The 16,114-nt window shown below is 36.8% G+C and overlaps 1 protein-coding gene across 6 annotated transcripts in view; it reads left to right on the forward strand.

Moving 5' to 3' along the window:
• Window positions 1–16,114, forward strand: part of nrg1 (neuregulin 1) — a 169,151-nt gene that overhangs the window by 68,930 nt on the left and 84,107 nt on the right. Inside the window, exon 1 of one of the 6 annotated variants that reach the window (XM_051929584.1) lies at window positions 10,875–12,175. The exons of 3 other annotated variants lie outside the window; for them this stretch is intronic. In XM_051929584.1, coding sequence (XP_051785544.1) covers window positions 11,545–12,175 — 631 coding nt within the window. In that variant the 5' untranslated portion in view covers window positions 10,875–11,544. Of the gene's footprint in view, window positions 1–10,874; window positions 12,176–16,114 lie in introns of those variants that run through there. 2 more of the 6 variants (XM_051929586.1, XM_051929585.1) reach the window with 2 other exon arrangements.

The raw sequence follows: 16,114 nt of genomic DNA on the forward strand, positions 1-16,114 counted from the left end.
GTCATATGCTTTCTCCAGGTCCACAAAGATGCAATGCAACTCCTTTTGGCCTTCTCTAAACTTCTCCATCAACATCCTCAGAGCAAACATTGCATCTGTGGTGCTCTTTCTTGGCATGAAACCCTACTGTTGCTCACTAATTATCACCTCACTTCTTAACCTAGCTTCCACTACTCTTTCCCATAACTTCATGCTATGGCTCATCAGTTTTATTCCCCTGTAGTTACTTTAGTCCTGCATATCCCCCTTATTCTTAAATATCGGCACCAGTACACTTCTTCTCCACTCCTCAGGCAAGATTCCATTAAACAATCTGGTTAAAAACTCCACTGCCATCTCTCCTAAACGCCTCCATGCTTCCATAGGTATGTCATCTGGACCAACAGCCTTTCCATTTTTCACCCTCTTCATAGCTGTCATTACTTCCTCCTTGCTAATCCGTTGCACTTCCTGATTCACTATCTCCACATCATCCAACCTCTTCTCTCTTGTTCTCTTCATTCATCAGCCTCTCAAAGTACTCTTTTCATCTGCTCAACACACTCACCTCGCTTGTGAGTACGTTTCCATCTTTATCCTTTATCACCCTAACCTGCTGCACATCTTTCCCAGCTTGGCCCCTCTGTGTAGCCAATCGGTACAGGTCCTTTTCTCCCTCCTTAGTGTCCAACCTCTCATACAACTCATCATACGCCTTTTCTTTAGCCTTCACCACCTCTCTCTTCACCTTGCGCCTTATCTCCTTGTACTCTTGTCTACTTTCTGCATCTCTGACTATCCCACTTCTTTGCCATCCTCTTCCTCTGTATACTCTCCTGTATTTCCTCATTCCACCACCCGGTTTCCTTTTTCTCCTTCCTCTTTCCAGATGTCACGCCAAGCACCCTTCTTGCTGCCACCCTTACTACATCTGCTGTAGTTTCCCAGCTGTCTGGTAACTCTTCAATGCCACCCAGTGCCTGTCTCACCTCCTCCCTAAACTCCAACCTTGCAGTCTTCGTTTTTCAACTTCCACCATTTGATCCTTGGCTCTGCCCTCACTCTCTTCCTCTTCTTGATCTCCAACGTCATCCTACAGACCACCATCCTATGCTGCTTAACTACACTTTTCCCTGCCACCACTTTGCAGTCTTCAATCTCCTTCAGATCAACTCTTCTGCATAGGATGTAATCTATCCTGTGTGCATCTTCCTCCACTCCTGTATGTAACCCTATGTTCCTCCCTCTTCTTAAAATACGTTTTCACCACAGCCATGTCCATCCTTTTGGCAAAATTCACTATCCTCTGACCTTCTTCATCCCTCTCCTTGACACGATACCTACCCATCACCTCCTCGTCTCCACTGTTTCCTTCACCAACATGCCCATTGAAATCCGCTCCAATCACCACTTTCTCTCCCTTGGGTACACTGTTCATCACTTCATCCAACTCACTCCAAAAATCTTCTTTCTCACCCATTGCACACCCAACTTGAGGTGCATATGCACTAACAACATTCATCATCACACCTACAATTTCCAGCTTCATAATCATTACTCTGCCTGACACTCTCTTCACCTCCAAAACACTCTTGACATACTGTTCCTTCAGAATAACTCCTACCCCATTTCTCCTCCCATCCACACCATGATAGAACAATTTGAATCCACCTCCAATCCACCTGGCCTTACTCCCCTTCCATTTAGTCTCTTGCACGCACAATATATCAACCTTCCTTCTCTCCATCATATCTGCTAACTCTCTCCCCTTACCATTCAAAGTTCCTATCCTCGTTCCCCCTCTCCTCCTGCCTCCGGACACGTCTCCCCCCTCCTCTTCTTCTTCTTTGGCAAACAGTAGCCCAATTTCCGCCAGCACCCTGGTGGCGGTTGTTGTTAACCTGGGGCTTGACCGATCTGGTATGGAAATTTGTATTGTTGTCCGCATATTGATTTGGCAAAATTTTACACCGGATGCCCTTCCTAACGTAACCCTCCCCATTTATCCAGGCTTGGGACCAGCCCAAAGAAACACACTGGTTTGTGCATCCCCTGTGGCTGGGTTTTCTCTGTCTTAATTAGCCATTGTAAAAGGAATAGACTTGACACACTTAAAAAGGTTTGGGGCAGCCTCCCGTATATTTTTTGTGGCTGCAAAAGGTTCTTTAAATAGTACAGAGATGTTCTCAGTACAGAGTCCAAAACAGAACTGTCGAGGGTTTGTAAAGAATGCGGCTTTAAGGGATCAGACAGGAAGTGACGCAAGGGAACCGAAAGTGATGTTCTTCGGATGTCAGATTGGGTGCCAGAAGTGGTATTCCTCTTGGTGCCGGAACCAGAAGTGATATTCTTCTGGGCACTGGAACTGGAAGTGACGTCATCTGCTCTGAATCAGACAGGTTTTCCCGCGGCTGGTCTGTAGAGATAACAGGAGACAGTTTAGTGCACCCCGCCACCCCCTGGCCTGGCGTGGAATTACCTTTGCTTGGTCATTACAACATGCTCCTAGTCACACGTGTGTGACACCATATTAGTATTTATTGACATGTTTACCTTCATTTCCAGACATTGTAAGGAAATGAACAATACTTAATTGCCTTATCCAATTCAACATGCAAAATTCAGCTTAATTTCCGTTTGTATGGTATGATTTGTAGAATTAATTTTCTGTAAGTAGTATATGCTGCTTTAGAGCTTTTATAATAAATAGAAGCATCTTTCTATGCTTGATTGAAAATCTAAGAGTTATGGCAAGGCTGTTTTAGTTAGCAGAAAAATTCCTAGAAACAAATACCTACACACACCTTTGATATTTTTTAACGAGTGTCTCTGTAATACTTATTTTATAACTTTTTCAAAAAGTATTTTGACAATAAAATATTTTGAAGAAAGGATATATAGTATTTATCACAAAATAGGTAGTACTAGGGTGTTGTACCGTGTTAGCCATTATGAATGTAGAGAAAAGCCAAGCAAAATGACACCTTTTATTGGCTAACTAGAAAGATTACAATATGCAAGCTTTCGAGGCAACTCAGGCCCCTTCTTCAGGCAAGATGTAATCATTACATGCAATCATGTAAACATTACATCTTGCCTGAAGAAGGGGCCTGAGTTGCCTCGAAAGCTTGCATATTGTAATCTTTCTAGTTAGCCAATAAAAGGTGTCATTTTGCTTGGCTTTTCTCTACATTCACAAAATAGGAAAATTTATAAATGTATTCTCTGATCTGTTCTAAATGTTTTAAAAAGGAATAGTTATGCCTACTATACCTAGTTATGCCTCTCAAGCTTAACAAATCCATTTGTTTTTGCTTTCATTATTATCTTGCTGCAGTTTTTAATTACCACCAGTGAATGTTATGCCTAGTAATACTCTGGTTTTACGTAGCATGACCAGTCCTAATGTGAAAGAGACACAAGTGTGTAGTCAGCCGAATAGACTGTGGTAGTTGGGAGCTGTTCTCTTCTGTAGTGCTGAAGGCTTCCTCAGCACTAATGCAGACACACCCATTAGGAAGATAATAATGAAAGAACATCAAGTCATTCTTTTAGTTTCTTATCTACAATATAACAGTGACTATTCCTGTTTCTGTTACTGACATACTGTATAAAAAGTATCTGCATAAAAAGATTGTGTTCATACTTGCTATAAGCTCCATTAACTGCACAGCATGAAGCAAATAAATTGCTGTGCTGGAGCAGGAAGCACTGAGAAGTCATAGTCATTTGAATGATACGTTTTAACACTGGCAACAAGCTGTCAGACTTGAGTAACACCAGATTAAAAATTTTCCAGTTGCAATTTATGCTAAACTTACTTTTAACTTTTAGTATTGTTACGCCCAAAGTGTGGTGTAAAAAATGAGACTTTCTCAATATGAACATTAATTTCTTCTTAATAGTTTACCTTTGTAAATGGCACTTAAAAAAAAAAAAAAAAAATGTTCTTGCATGATTTGTTTTGGTACATACCAGGCTGCATTTATTTCAATGCATTAACTCTAACCTTGCTCCAACAATATATTAATGAGGATTATATCTGTTAGCTATATGCCTGTTGTCTGTGCGCTCCAATTGTCCTAGACGTGCTTATTAGTAATGAGTCAGATGTTTCTTTGCATTTAACAGCCCTTTTGACAGAAGAAATGACCATAATATTAAATTCAGCCATACCTCTGTGGCTTAAGGCCCTATTTGAAAGTAAAAGGTATGTTTTTTTTTTTTTTTTTTGCAAGATATGAATCTCTTCTTCTAATGTGTTGACTAATATCCTGTTTCAGACAGCAGGAGAATTGTCCTTCTACAGCAGCTTGTGGATGTGTTCTAGATAAAGTAAACAACCTCCTGTAGATGTCTCCACATAGAAGAAAAATAATTAAGTTTAAGTAAGGTGGTAATTATTGTTAATTCTGGTTTTAAACATTATCTTTCCTTTGGCATTTATGTTTTTACCAGTACCTGTAAATGTATAAATCAAACAAATATTTACAGTTTATTTCCTTTGCAAAAAACAAATTGCATACATCTTAAACTCATTGAAAAGAACCACAGATGTTTCTGTAAAATAACAATCAATGAAGATGTTAACTAGAATGTGCTAACAAAGGATGAGGTTGGGTGTTAAATGACAATCTCAACTTTTAGACTCTATCCTTCTAGTTCTTCATGCAATGTAGAGTAAAGGTGAGTGGAACAGGAACATTTTTCCACCGCTGTTGTTCTTTGAGGTTCATAAGAATTACCAGCCTCTTATGTACTTTGATACATAACATAATGGGCATATCTTCATTGCCAAATTGAGCATGACACTCCAATTCTGCACCTTGAGGGCAGAAGCCAATTCTAAAAGCTTTTCCATTGCCAGGACCACTGCTCTTTCAAAAGAGATATTTATAAGGAGTTGGCCAATGGTAGGATTTTGTAAGTGGTGTAAAGTGGTGTGCCTTTACCGCAGAACAGAAGGGGAGAATAGAAGGACACAAGTCTTGACTAGTAGGAAAAGAGAGAGAATGAGAAGGAAGAAGCACTATGAGAGAGGACGTATAATTAAGCACAGTATTTTGGAAGATGAGCAAGTGTGAAAACGGCTCTAAAACTGGTGTTGCATATAAGTACAGTGTAATATTTTAAGATTTTTTTTTTCCATCCTGACTTTTATACAACTGGCTAACACTTGGTATCTGTTTGGCTTCATGCTACAATGAGTAGCTGATTGCATTGCCAACCATAAAGGTTCCCCCAAATGTAACAATTCTCCAGTATAACTCAATTCTTAATTATCATAGAAATATTTGTATTTTGGCAACAAGCAGAGCAGGCACCTAGGCAAACAACACTAAATAAATGAAGACTGTAACTTCTTCAGTGTCAGATTTTCTAATGTACCCATTAATTAACAATGGATCAAATAACCAGAACAACTGAAAAACTAGAATGAAAATCATGACAATGATGAAAATCTTGAAAACCAGGTTAAAAAAAAAACAAAAAAAAAAACTATACCCATGTAATCTACATAAATGCTTGGTAAATAAAAATTTACTACATCAAAGTTGTGTACTTTGTAAATTCACCACAAAAGACAGAAATTGGGAAATATCAGTTTGCTTAATTAGACTAGAATTCCAATTTAAAAAAAGAAGTTGGTTTGAGCAAATCCCTTTAACCATTTGAGGCCCCACGATTCTAAAGAACCAACATTCTAGATGAATAAATTACTAGTTTCTTTCAATTTTTGGATTTATTTGATACTCTCCTCAGCACTCTGGTTTTCATCCAGATTGGAGCAATACCTTTACATGCAGTTGTGTATTTCTTCTGCATCATGGAGACCATTACATTTGTTGTCTTGTCAAGATAAAACATAAGTGACAGCCTTAACCCAACTCTCTCCTCTCCTCTCCTCCTTGACTGTGAAAAGGTAAATTGGATGTCCTCATGGAAAAAGCTAAATGGGTAGTAATTTACATTGTGCATGTTACTGACATGGTGGTCTTATATAACATATTAAAGGGGAAACTATCTGCATCGGTTTCAGATTAGGACTTTAATATTGCTTGTGTTTTTCAAAGAGTAGCCAGTAAGACTATATATTGTTTATTAACAGAGAAGTATTATAATGTCATTTATTCTGAATCATTGAGAAATTCCCTTGGAGCACAATCCTAATAAATCATTCAAAACAAGTTCATTAAGACAGATTCTGTCTTAGGTATTCTCGGATGCTTAAATGCAATTAAGATCTCAGGTTAGAGATGCACTGTGAGTGTTGAAGTGCTGTAATGGAACTTATTCATTTTGTAACCACGTATGCAAAGCTCAAACTGCTTTGTTTCTTTTCAGTATTGTACATGTAGTTAATTAAACTGCTCCATAATAGCTGACCTTGAATTATTTTCTCCCATTAATTTAATTTATAGTACAGGAATGGGTTCTGTTATACAGTATCTTTTACTTTGTTGTTAAGAATAGTAGAAATAGTCATTACATGTACATAAAACATGAATATGAAGTAAGAATGTTAAATAATAGCTGTTTTCCTTAAAAAAAATTAAATAAAAATCTTGTATCCACTGCAGCTTTTGACCAGACTTTTCATGTAATCAAAACTGGATTTGAGTCTAGTTAAATGTTGAAGTTTTAAAGCTTGCAGTTTTGGCTCTAGGAGGAAGGTAGAAAGGTCATTTTTGCAGTAGATGCTCCTCAGTATCTTTGATTTTTAAATACCAAGTAAAATACTAAACTGATTCAGTGTGGTGTAGTTAAAAATAATTGGCAAAGGAAAGAGTGTAATAATCGCCCATGTGGCATAGGTTGGACTGCTTCACAATATGAAATTAGAAACTGCAATGCTGTCAGGATATTTTATGGCTCCCCATGACCTTAAACAGAAACAGAAAATGAACAAATGAGTATTTCCCACTTATTTAAAAAATAGCAATGTTTTACATTATGTTGGATTTCTTTAATTAATATTGATTTTAAAATGCCAGATTAGAATAAATAAAGAAATGTTTTAGTAATCTTTTGTCTCTGTCTGTCTGTCTATAATATATTAGTTTACTATTTGAAGCTAAACCTAACATTGACTTTTCTAACCATTGCTTATTTGTCTCTTCAAGAGTTCAAAGGAGACTGTAGGTGTGTCATAGTGGCAAATTGTTAACTTGTTAATTTTGACTCAACCTATAGATCATCCCTTGGGTCTAATTGTGAATGTTGTGGTGTCTGTTCGTGCAGCTTGGCTAACATCTCAGGAAAGAAGTGCTCAAACTTTATAGCTTTTGCCTCTATTGCAATTATTGCAGATCCTTTTTGTTCTAGTCTCCATTGTATAATGCTGTCTTGTTATCCTCTACTGCTCTGCTTAAGTTTCCTTGGTGGCTAGGAAAGTGCATTTAGTTGTTGACTTATTTTGCTCTAAGGTACTTCAGTCACTGTTCTTCCAAATCCCAAGGTGCCAATTTCCATAGCACCCGGCTCTGTTTAACTCCCAGCTTTCAAATGGAAATCACAGGACAGAAGATAATATGGCATCATTCTCTGAACAGATTGTGTAAAAAGAGATATTGTAAATGTTTATGTGTTTACATGATTATGTATTCTACAGGTATAAATGCATATCCTAAGAAAATACTGTAAACTAATATGCAAAACTAGTTAACAGTAAATTAAATTTTTAAAATGTTGACATGTGCTTGAGTGGGCCCGGAAATGGACTGGCATCCCATCCAGAGTTGGTTTCTGCACTACTGCTGATGTTGCTGGAATAGACTTCAGCCCCTAGTGAGTCTTAAGTGAATATGTGAGAACAGAACATGAATGAATAAATGAAGGCTTGTAAAGAGAATCATCCAGTTTGAGTTCTGACCTGAATGTTGTATATTATGACTTTTAAATGAGTTTTACATAATTTCAACTGTTTGGATATTTGTATTTGTGCACAGTATTGCCATTTTGATGATTAAAGCCACACCTGTTTAGATTTAATACAATGTTTAATGTGCTAAAAGAAGAGGTTAATAAGTTAAGAAGTGGTTAATACAAACATATAACTAGATGTCGTTGTGTTCACCAGATTTGTTTAATAGTTAAAACCAGATAAGGCAAATAAAGTCTGGTAGTTTAGTCCCGGTCTCTGTCTCTCTCCATGGCCATGAGTAAGACACTTAACTACCATGTGCTTGTACTGCAAATAACACACACACACACACACAAGAAAATGGCTCAGACAAACCACTGTGTTATAAAGCATCAATGATCTCACCTATAGAGAAGTGCTTTTTAGAGTAAAGGTTGTTTACAGTCAGGCAGACCCAGTGATTAGTGCTTCATACAACCCCATAGCTTCAAGAGACTGGGTTTAAATCTCAGTCTGGTTATTTTCTGTGTGACGTATACATATTCTCCCCTTGTGTGGTTTCTCTTTGAATTATGATTTCCTCCTACATCCAAAAATGTTAAGACTCTTTATTATCAGGTTTTGAAACGGTGTGAGTGTGTGCATGAGTTTGCCTTTCAGATGACTGAGGAGCAATTCAGGTTTGGCTCCTGCTTTCAACCATTGTTGCTTCGTTTAAGCAGATTTATGAAATGAGTAGATGTTGTAGGCCTTGAAACTAAGGCATTATAATGTCAAACACAAAAGTTATACACTCAATTTCAATCACTTACTCTGTAACTGTGAGCTTGCCACTTAATATCCTACTACTCTAGATGTCAAACATGTAAATGCTTGATAATTTACTGTAAGTATGTTGTATCACACACTAGTAAGCAAATGACAGAGTATAACATTAACGTGGATAGTTTTAATCTACTTCCTGTTAAACCGGTTAAAAAAAAAAAAAAAAAAAAATGTAGCAAGAATGCAGTTTGTGTTTATAGGAAAATTACCCTTAGATGATGCGGAGCCTGCTTTTCTTTTGCATTATATGTATTGTTTTGGGGGTTTGTTTGTTTGTTTTTTTTTAATCAGATTTCTCAAAAGCCTCATTGCATAAACTTGTAAATATGCCCAGTCTTTTTCACTTATATTGAATACTTTTCTAGCCAAGGTCTCAATCTTTAAACCCAACTGGCTTTTTTTTTAACATTATCTCCTGGATTCAAGTGTATTATCTATCTGGGGATCAAAGGTGTATGTTTGTTAGTGACATGAGGTTGTGAAGTGAATACTTTGCAAAGATCTTTGGAATTAAGAATTAGACATACTGGAAATGTCAGTGTGTCCTTTGATTTAAAATATACAGTAAATCAGTAAAACATACTTAATGCATATGTTTTTCACCTTTTTCATGTAGGGTAAGATTGTGTTATCATAACAGATGCATGTGCTGTTTGTGGAAAACAAAATCCTGAAGGAGGCTGGTGGTTTTCTCTGGACCATTTGTGAGGTTTGATGTTGACGTGTAAAGTCTTTTTACTGGCAGCTTTTGCAGACAGCACTCCCTGGATTTTCTTAATTAGCAGAGTGAGAGATTAACAGCTCATTGGGGGATTTGTCTGAATTTCTCTCCTCTTTCACAGGGCAGTTAAGAGATTGCCTCTCTATAATCCCAACTGTGCATCTTGAGTTGGATAACCTGTAATCTTGAACTTTTTGTGACTTGAAGCCATCTGATATACAGCAAAGAAATCCATGACTTTTAAGAGATGAGTGAGAGTGGCTGGTTATATTTCAGATTTGAAAACTACTATTTATAATGGTAATTTAAATGTAAAATTGTAAATGTTCAGGCTGCTGATTATTTTAATTGAGGCTAACTTTGTTAAAGTGTACCATTCCTATTAGTATGATAAACCTATGACGTGGAAATATTAGCAAAACATTAACGTTTGATAACACTGATATTAGCATCTATTTGCTTATAATTTTCAGTGTGTGAGGTCAGTTTCTTGATATATGCATCATTATATTGCATTTGCTTACAAATATATTAATAATATAAAATATAATTTTACTAAAAAGTATCACCCACAAGCTAAATGTTCAATATAGCTGGCTAAACAGGATTAAGCTGTATGTATGGAATAGTACTGTCAGTCATTAAAATGTGTATTAATAGATGTACATTTGATCCATTTTAAGTAAATATTCAGAATGTAGTTTAACAATATCAAGAAAAGAAAAATGTTACTATACAAACTTAAATAATGTAATAATATGTTTATTTCATTGGAGATTAATATGCTGAATAAAATGCATATACAGTAGTTAATTTTTCAATTTTGTTACGAACAAAAGAACAGTTGCTAAAGATATGATGTTTTAATGAATTTTATCCTGTCTATGTCTTGTAAAATATTAACTTTGCCTTTTGGCAGTCTCTTGCTGTTCTTTACAATGTTATGTATCCCTTATATGAAAGTGCAAATTAATAGTAAGTGTTAGTGTAATCATTACTAACAAAAGAGCAAGCTTTATAAGCACAGATAATGTGCCAAAAAAAATTTAATGAAACGAGCATAATATTTTATGCTCATTTTGTGACAGCAATATAACGTTCATTGTGCTTCCGTTATATTTTCGTGTATTTTTTTTCTTAACTCTATGTCATAAGTGAAGGTTGTTATAAGCAATTCATGATAATGCCAGCAAGCGTGAAAGTAAGCCAGCAGAGATATAGCAATATTAAAACAAAAGCTGAAACTCTCTAGGGAGGCATCAGATGTCAAGTTGCACCAGTTCAGCTCCAGCCCTTCAAAATCCCTGCTCTTACATTAGCATAATCAATTGTGTGTCTGTCTATACCTACAGCAGTAGTGTGGGGGGGGGGGGGGGGTTCCGCCCTGTCTGCCTGCCTGCCTGCCTTTTGATTTGATGGCTTTTTCTTCTTAATTGGATCAAGAAGGAAGTTGCTAGCAGTCACGTTGTGTGCTTTGAATTTGCAGTGCAGTGAGAATGTAAAGAGAGAGAGAGAGAGAGAGAGAGAGAGAACGGGGAGGGATAGGCGAGTGATGAGGAAGAAGGAGGAGAGTATCCACCCTCCTGGTACTTCAACCAGTCTGAGTCTCTTTCTCTGCTAATGACACGCTTTTCTAGTTGTGCTGAGAAGACTAGCACCTGCTGCTTCTGGGTGATTGAATCCCTTTATGCTGCTGCTTCAACACAAAATGATGTTACTTTTGCTACTGCATTGGCTGCTGCCACAGCCCCTGCTTCGGCTACTGCTTGATAACAGCATTTACTCAAAAGCCGACTCCTCTCTTAAAGTCTTCAGGTGAGTGAGCTGCAGCGTGAACACCGGGCTGTGTAACTCGTCTTGCCAAAATTGGGACCGACTTGACTGAAGGAACTTATCTGGGTTATTTTTTGCGTGGGTACTGTTTCCATTTATTTTTCATCTTACCTGAAGACTGATCATGCCTTGAGTGTTGCTCTGTAAGTTTACCCACAATTAGCTCCTTGGTATGTTTTTTATAGGGATTGTGGCGGGCCACAGCCAGGCATTTTAAAATCAAACAATGGAGCCCACAATTACTCATCGTTGCTGGCAACTGCCTTGGGCACCTAGTTAAGAAGGAGTGCAAGCCTCCAGAGACATTCGTCTGACCAACATTATGGAGATGTCTCAGGGAATTAGTGAAACCTCCTCAGTCCCATGCGCCACTCCACACGCAGATCAGGAACTTGGCCTTGAGGAGGTTCCGGATGCTCCTGATGAAAGACGAGTCTTGGGATTAGCAGGCCTGACTGCTACCTGCTGCATCTTCATGGAGAGGGAACAAATGCGGAGCTGCTTGCACTCTGAGAAAATCTGCATCCTTCCTATCTTGGCCTGTCTCATTAGCCTGGCCCTTTGCACGGCTGGACTAAAGTGGGTGTTTGTGGACAAAATTTTTGAATATGAGCCTCCCACTCATCTTGATCCCAAAAGGATAGGGCAGGACCCTGTCGTCTACATGGATCAAGCTACTGAGCCCACAGAAGAGCCTACTGATGTATATACCTCTGTCATACCCATTCTACCCACAGGGAAACAAGTAATCCAGGCAAAAGCTGACCCTTCAATGGCTTCCTATGAACCCCTTCACAGACCAGCGTACAATAGTCCTACCTCAGCCTTAACTCTGCTGAGTACTGTGGCTCCAAGGCTGCTTCCCACTTCTATCCAGCCGAATGTGAAGGGAACACCATTAGTGAATACTTTGCAGACCATGGAAACTAATATTCTTAAAGTACCTGATTTGTGTAAGTACACTTTGTTATAAAAGTGACATTGGCTGTCTTCTTCCATACTTCCATTTTGCTGTGTGTGTGGTGTTTTAAACCTTCCTTTTAATTGCTTAGCTAGACTAAGAAATAAAAAAATAAATGTAAAGGAAAGCAGGGCTGAATAGTATAAGGTCACAAACGTTTACTACCCTCTGCCTTTTCTTCTGACAAAAGTTTTAAATGGAGTGTATTTGGATGAGCAAGCAGGACTATAGATATTAACCCTTGTCATGGTGTTACAGAATTAGTAGCACTTGTCAGTATACCAAGTGATAGAGTGCAGTGTGATTTACAGTGCAGTTCAGTAAGAAGAATGACCAGTATGCTGTCTAGTGTACATAGTTAGATTTTGGAGATTCAGAGTCACATTAATCCACCACTGTGGCTGCTGACTGGACAGATTGTGTTACATTGGTGTAAAAGTGAATATTTTGCTGTGTCATTGGCATCATAGTTACATGATATAGGGCTGTGTCATGTAATTGTCATATTCTGTATGTATGTGGTACTTCTTTCAAGAAAATAACTCTTGCTTACAGTGAAAAAGAGGTGTCAATTCAGCAGTAGTACCTACTGAACCAACATCATGTTGGTTTAAACTTGGAAATCAATACTAGGTTTGTAATCTATTTAGAACAATTTGTTTATGCAGTAGCAAATATTAAAAGCAGATGCATTGCTTCCTAAATGGAAGTGCTTTGGGTTGGATGAAGCTTTTTCCTTTATTTTTTTTATTTTTTTTTGTTTCCTCTATGATCTTCTTCAAGGTCAGACTCTGCTGGGGCTAATTGATTCCACTCTATCGTGGAGTCTGAGAAAGACAATTCTAGTAATGCTATCTGTCTGCTAACTGCTTTCTTCCGTCACTTTTGAAGCAGGAAAAATTATTACATTTGGAGTGTTGCCAGTTTCATGGCGTTCTGTCTTCTATATCTCCTTCAATTCATTGTTATATTTAGGCAAATTTAACTTGCATCCTTTCTGATAAAAATATGTTGATACGTGTCACATGCCAAGGAGACTTGTTATTTGAAAGTCAAGTACAGCAAATACGTGTTTTGCAGAAAGTTTTTCTATATAGTATGCCAGGGTCAAGTGTAAGCTTCAATTTTCTTTTATTACTTTCTGACCCTGTTTAATCCAAATCTAAAACTGTGGCTGTCCAGGGCCTAGCCTCATGGCATTGAGAACAAGACAGGAAGGAACCCTAGCTATTACAGGGAACATTTCCCCAAACTTGCACCACATCATGTTAGAAGCACCAGTTTATCTGACAAGCATGTTTTTAAGATGTGTGAGGAAAACCAACAACACAGAGAAAATATGCTTTGAATGTAGACTTATGGAGCCGTGAGATGACCACATCAATCACCACATTACAATGCTACCCTACAGCTGAATATATTAATATTCATTACTGATTTATTTTAGATATATCACAGAGAGCAGAACAGGAGTACTGTAACTTGTACTTTCATGAAGTTGCATTTGATCATACAGCTCAATAAGAGCGAGAGACTGAGGTGAGAATATAGCCAAGACATTGTCTTATTTCATGTTGAAAACTAGTTTGTAAAAATGTCAGTCTTTTCCAATTTACATTTTAATAAGTGTAAAAATGAAAAAAATTAAAGGCTCATTAAAAATAAATATTTTACCATCAGGTGTGCTGTTAACTTTCTTTTTTTAAAAAAAAAAAGTTTGAACTTATAGCCTTTTATCGAATTTGATTTTTAACTAGAAAACAAATTTGTTGTGGGGGTACTAGTGGTGTTTTGATATTCTTAATTTTGGAAAAAAATATTCATGAGTAGCTTGACTTTTAGTGGAAGTCTAGTGGATAATCGTCTCCAGTGCTATTGACCCAGATCAAGTGGATATTAAAAGTGAATGGATAAATGTTCTCAATGAAAAAGCAAATTAGTCTTCTGTACTGGCAAATCTTGAAAAAGAAAAGCTTGCACATTGTATCAGCAATTCTTAAGGATGCTACTCACTCTTTACTGTCACAGAGCTAGAGACCACGACAAAAATATGCCTTTTATGGACTGTTGAGCAAATAAAACTGATGCCCTGACATATTTTAGGAATGCTGAAATACTAAGATTCTTGCAGTTGGGGAAACAAAAATTCTACGGTTAATTTCTACAGCATGTTTTGATGTACAGCCCCACACAATATTTTCAAAAGGTTAAATGGACAAATACCTCTGCTGTCATTTTACTAAATATAACTATCACAGTAGAATGTACAGCTATTTTTTGTATTTGATCAATTCTTCTTCTCTTAATGGAAATGTAATCGTTGGCACAGAAATCTAAGCTTAAATCAATAACAACAAAGCAGAACAGTTGCCCCAACTGGAGTCAGTGAGAGGCGTCTGCTACAAGGTGCACCTGCAAGGTATCTGACTTTGGAAAATAGATATTCCACTAGATTGAAACACAGTCAACTATATTCACCTCAAGAGCCATCTTTAAGTGCTGAGACTAGAAAACTAGAAGGCTTTTACAGTCTGCTTTAAAGAATGTATGGAAAATCCCGGACCTTTCCGTTTACTTTGTTTTATTTACTATATCAAAGCAGAAATAAAGTTATGGTTCATTCGTTTATGCATCCTAAAACCAGAAAATCTTCAGCTGTTAACAAAACATTTAAAACTTTAGAAGGTATAGCATTACAAGTAGTACTTACACATCTTCGTTATATTCAGTAGTGGCTATTTTATGCTGATTTAAATCGTTCAATGTATTACCTCAGTAATTAATATGAAAGTTCAATTGAATAAGAGTTAACTAAATGAAGGAATCCCACAATGTTGACACCCATAAAAATGGTGTTGGTGGATTCATATGAGGAAACAAAAAGGGAATGGTTATGTAATTAGTGTGAATGTTACATGATAATATAAACAAAATAGTATTATTAGTGTGTGGTACAGTGTTTAGTATTGCTGACTTATAGCTCCAGGTGTCTGTTTTTGATTAATTGCTTGGTGTTTCTTCAGGAACTCCCTGTTTCCAGTTAACTTAACCTTGCAGTTTGGTTAGTTGGTGACCTAAATTGACCATTTGTGAATAAGTGTACCCTGCTGTGTAATGGGGACCCATCTTGAATTATAAGTTGAGGCTTCTAGTAACCCTGCAATGGAAAAAGCAGATAAGGAAAATGTATAAACAAATATTCTTTTAGTATATGTGTATGAATGCATAGTTGCACATAACTGTAGTACATGACAGCTGCTCTTGAATAAAGAGCATTTGATTTCATGTGTGTTTCTTTGAGCTGCTGTAATCTTTTCTCCCCACAATGTTTAGGTTTAGGCACCAGCATGTAAGAAAATATAATAAAGGTAATATACATATTAACCTATGAATGTTTTTATGTACAGTGGTGGCCAAAAGTAGATTTGCATTTGTGAGTACATGAAAAACAGAGGTTATTCTTTTATTATTTATTTATTAATTATTGTATTATTTAATTGTATTATTTGTCTTGTTACTATTTGTTATTAGTAAAGTATGCTTGAGAGTAGGAAGTAGACTACAAGAGTGTGTAAATAATGAAGGCCACCATTTTGAGCACTTTATATATTGCCTAAGAGCACTGTGCCATTATGACATTCTTTTGAGTTATTAAAGTTAATAAAGCTATTGAATTAATCATGACCTGCATGTCTTTTTCCATATAAATAACTATAAAACAACTATTTTCTTACTTAATAAATCTTCAGTACACATTAGTATCTGCAGTTGTAATGATTGAATGACTTAATTTCCTTTTAGATTTTTGTTGGAAACAATGCTTTCAAATGATTTTGTACAATGTATTTATGTTGTAAGTAATATACAACAATGTATGTTTTTTAATAGTTTGAGTAGTGCTTTTTATTTATTTATTATTTTAATCATGCAT

This window comes from Erpetoichthys calabaricus, chromosome 7, assembly GCF_900747795.2.
Source record: "Erpetoichthys calabaricus chromosome 7, fErpCal1.3, whole genome shotgun sequence".
Classification (NCBI taxonomy): Eukaryota; Metazoa; Chordata; class Cladistia; order Polypteriformes; family Polypteridae; genus Erpetoichthys; species Erpetoichthys calabaricus.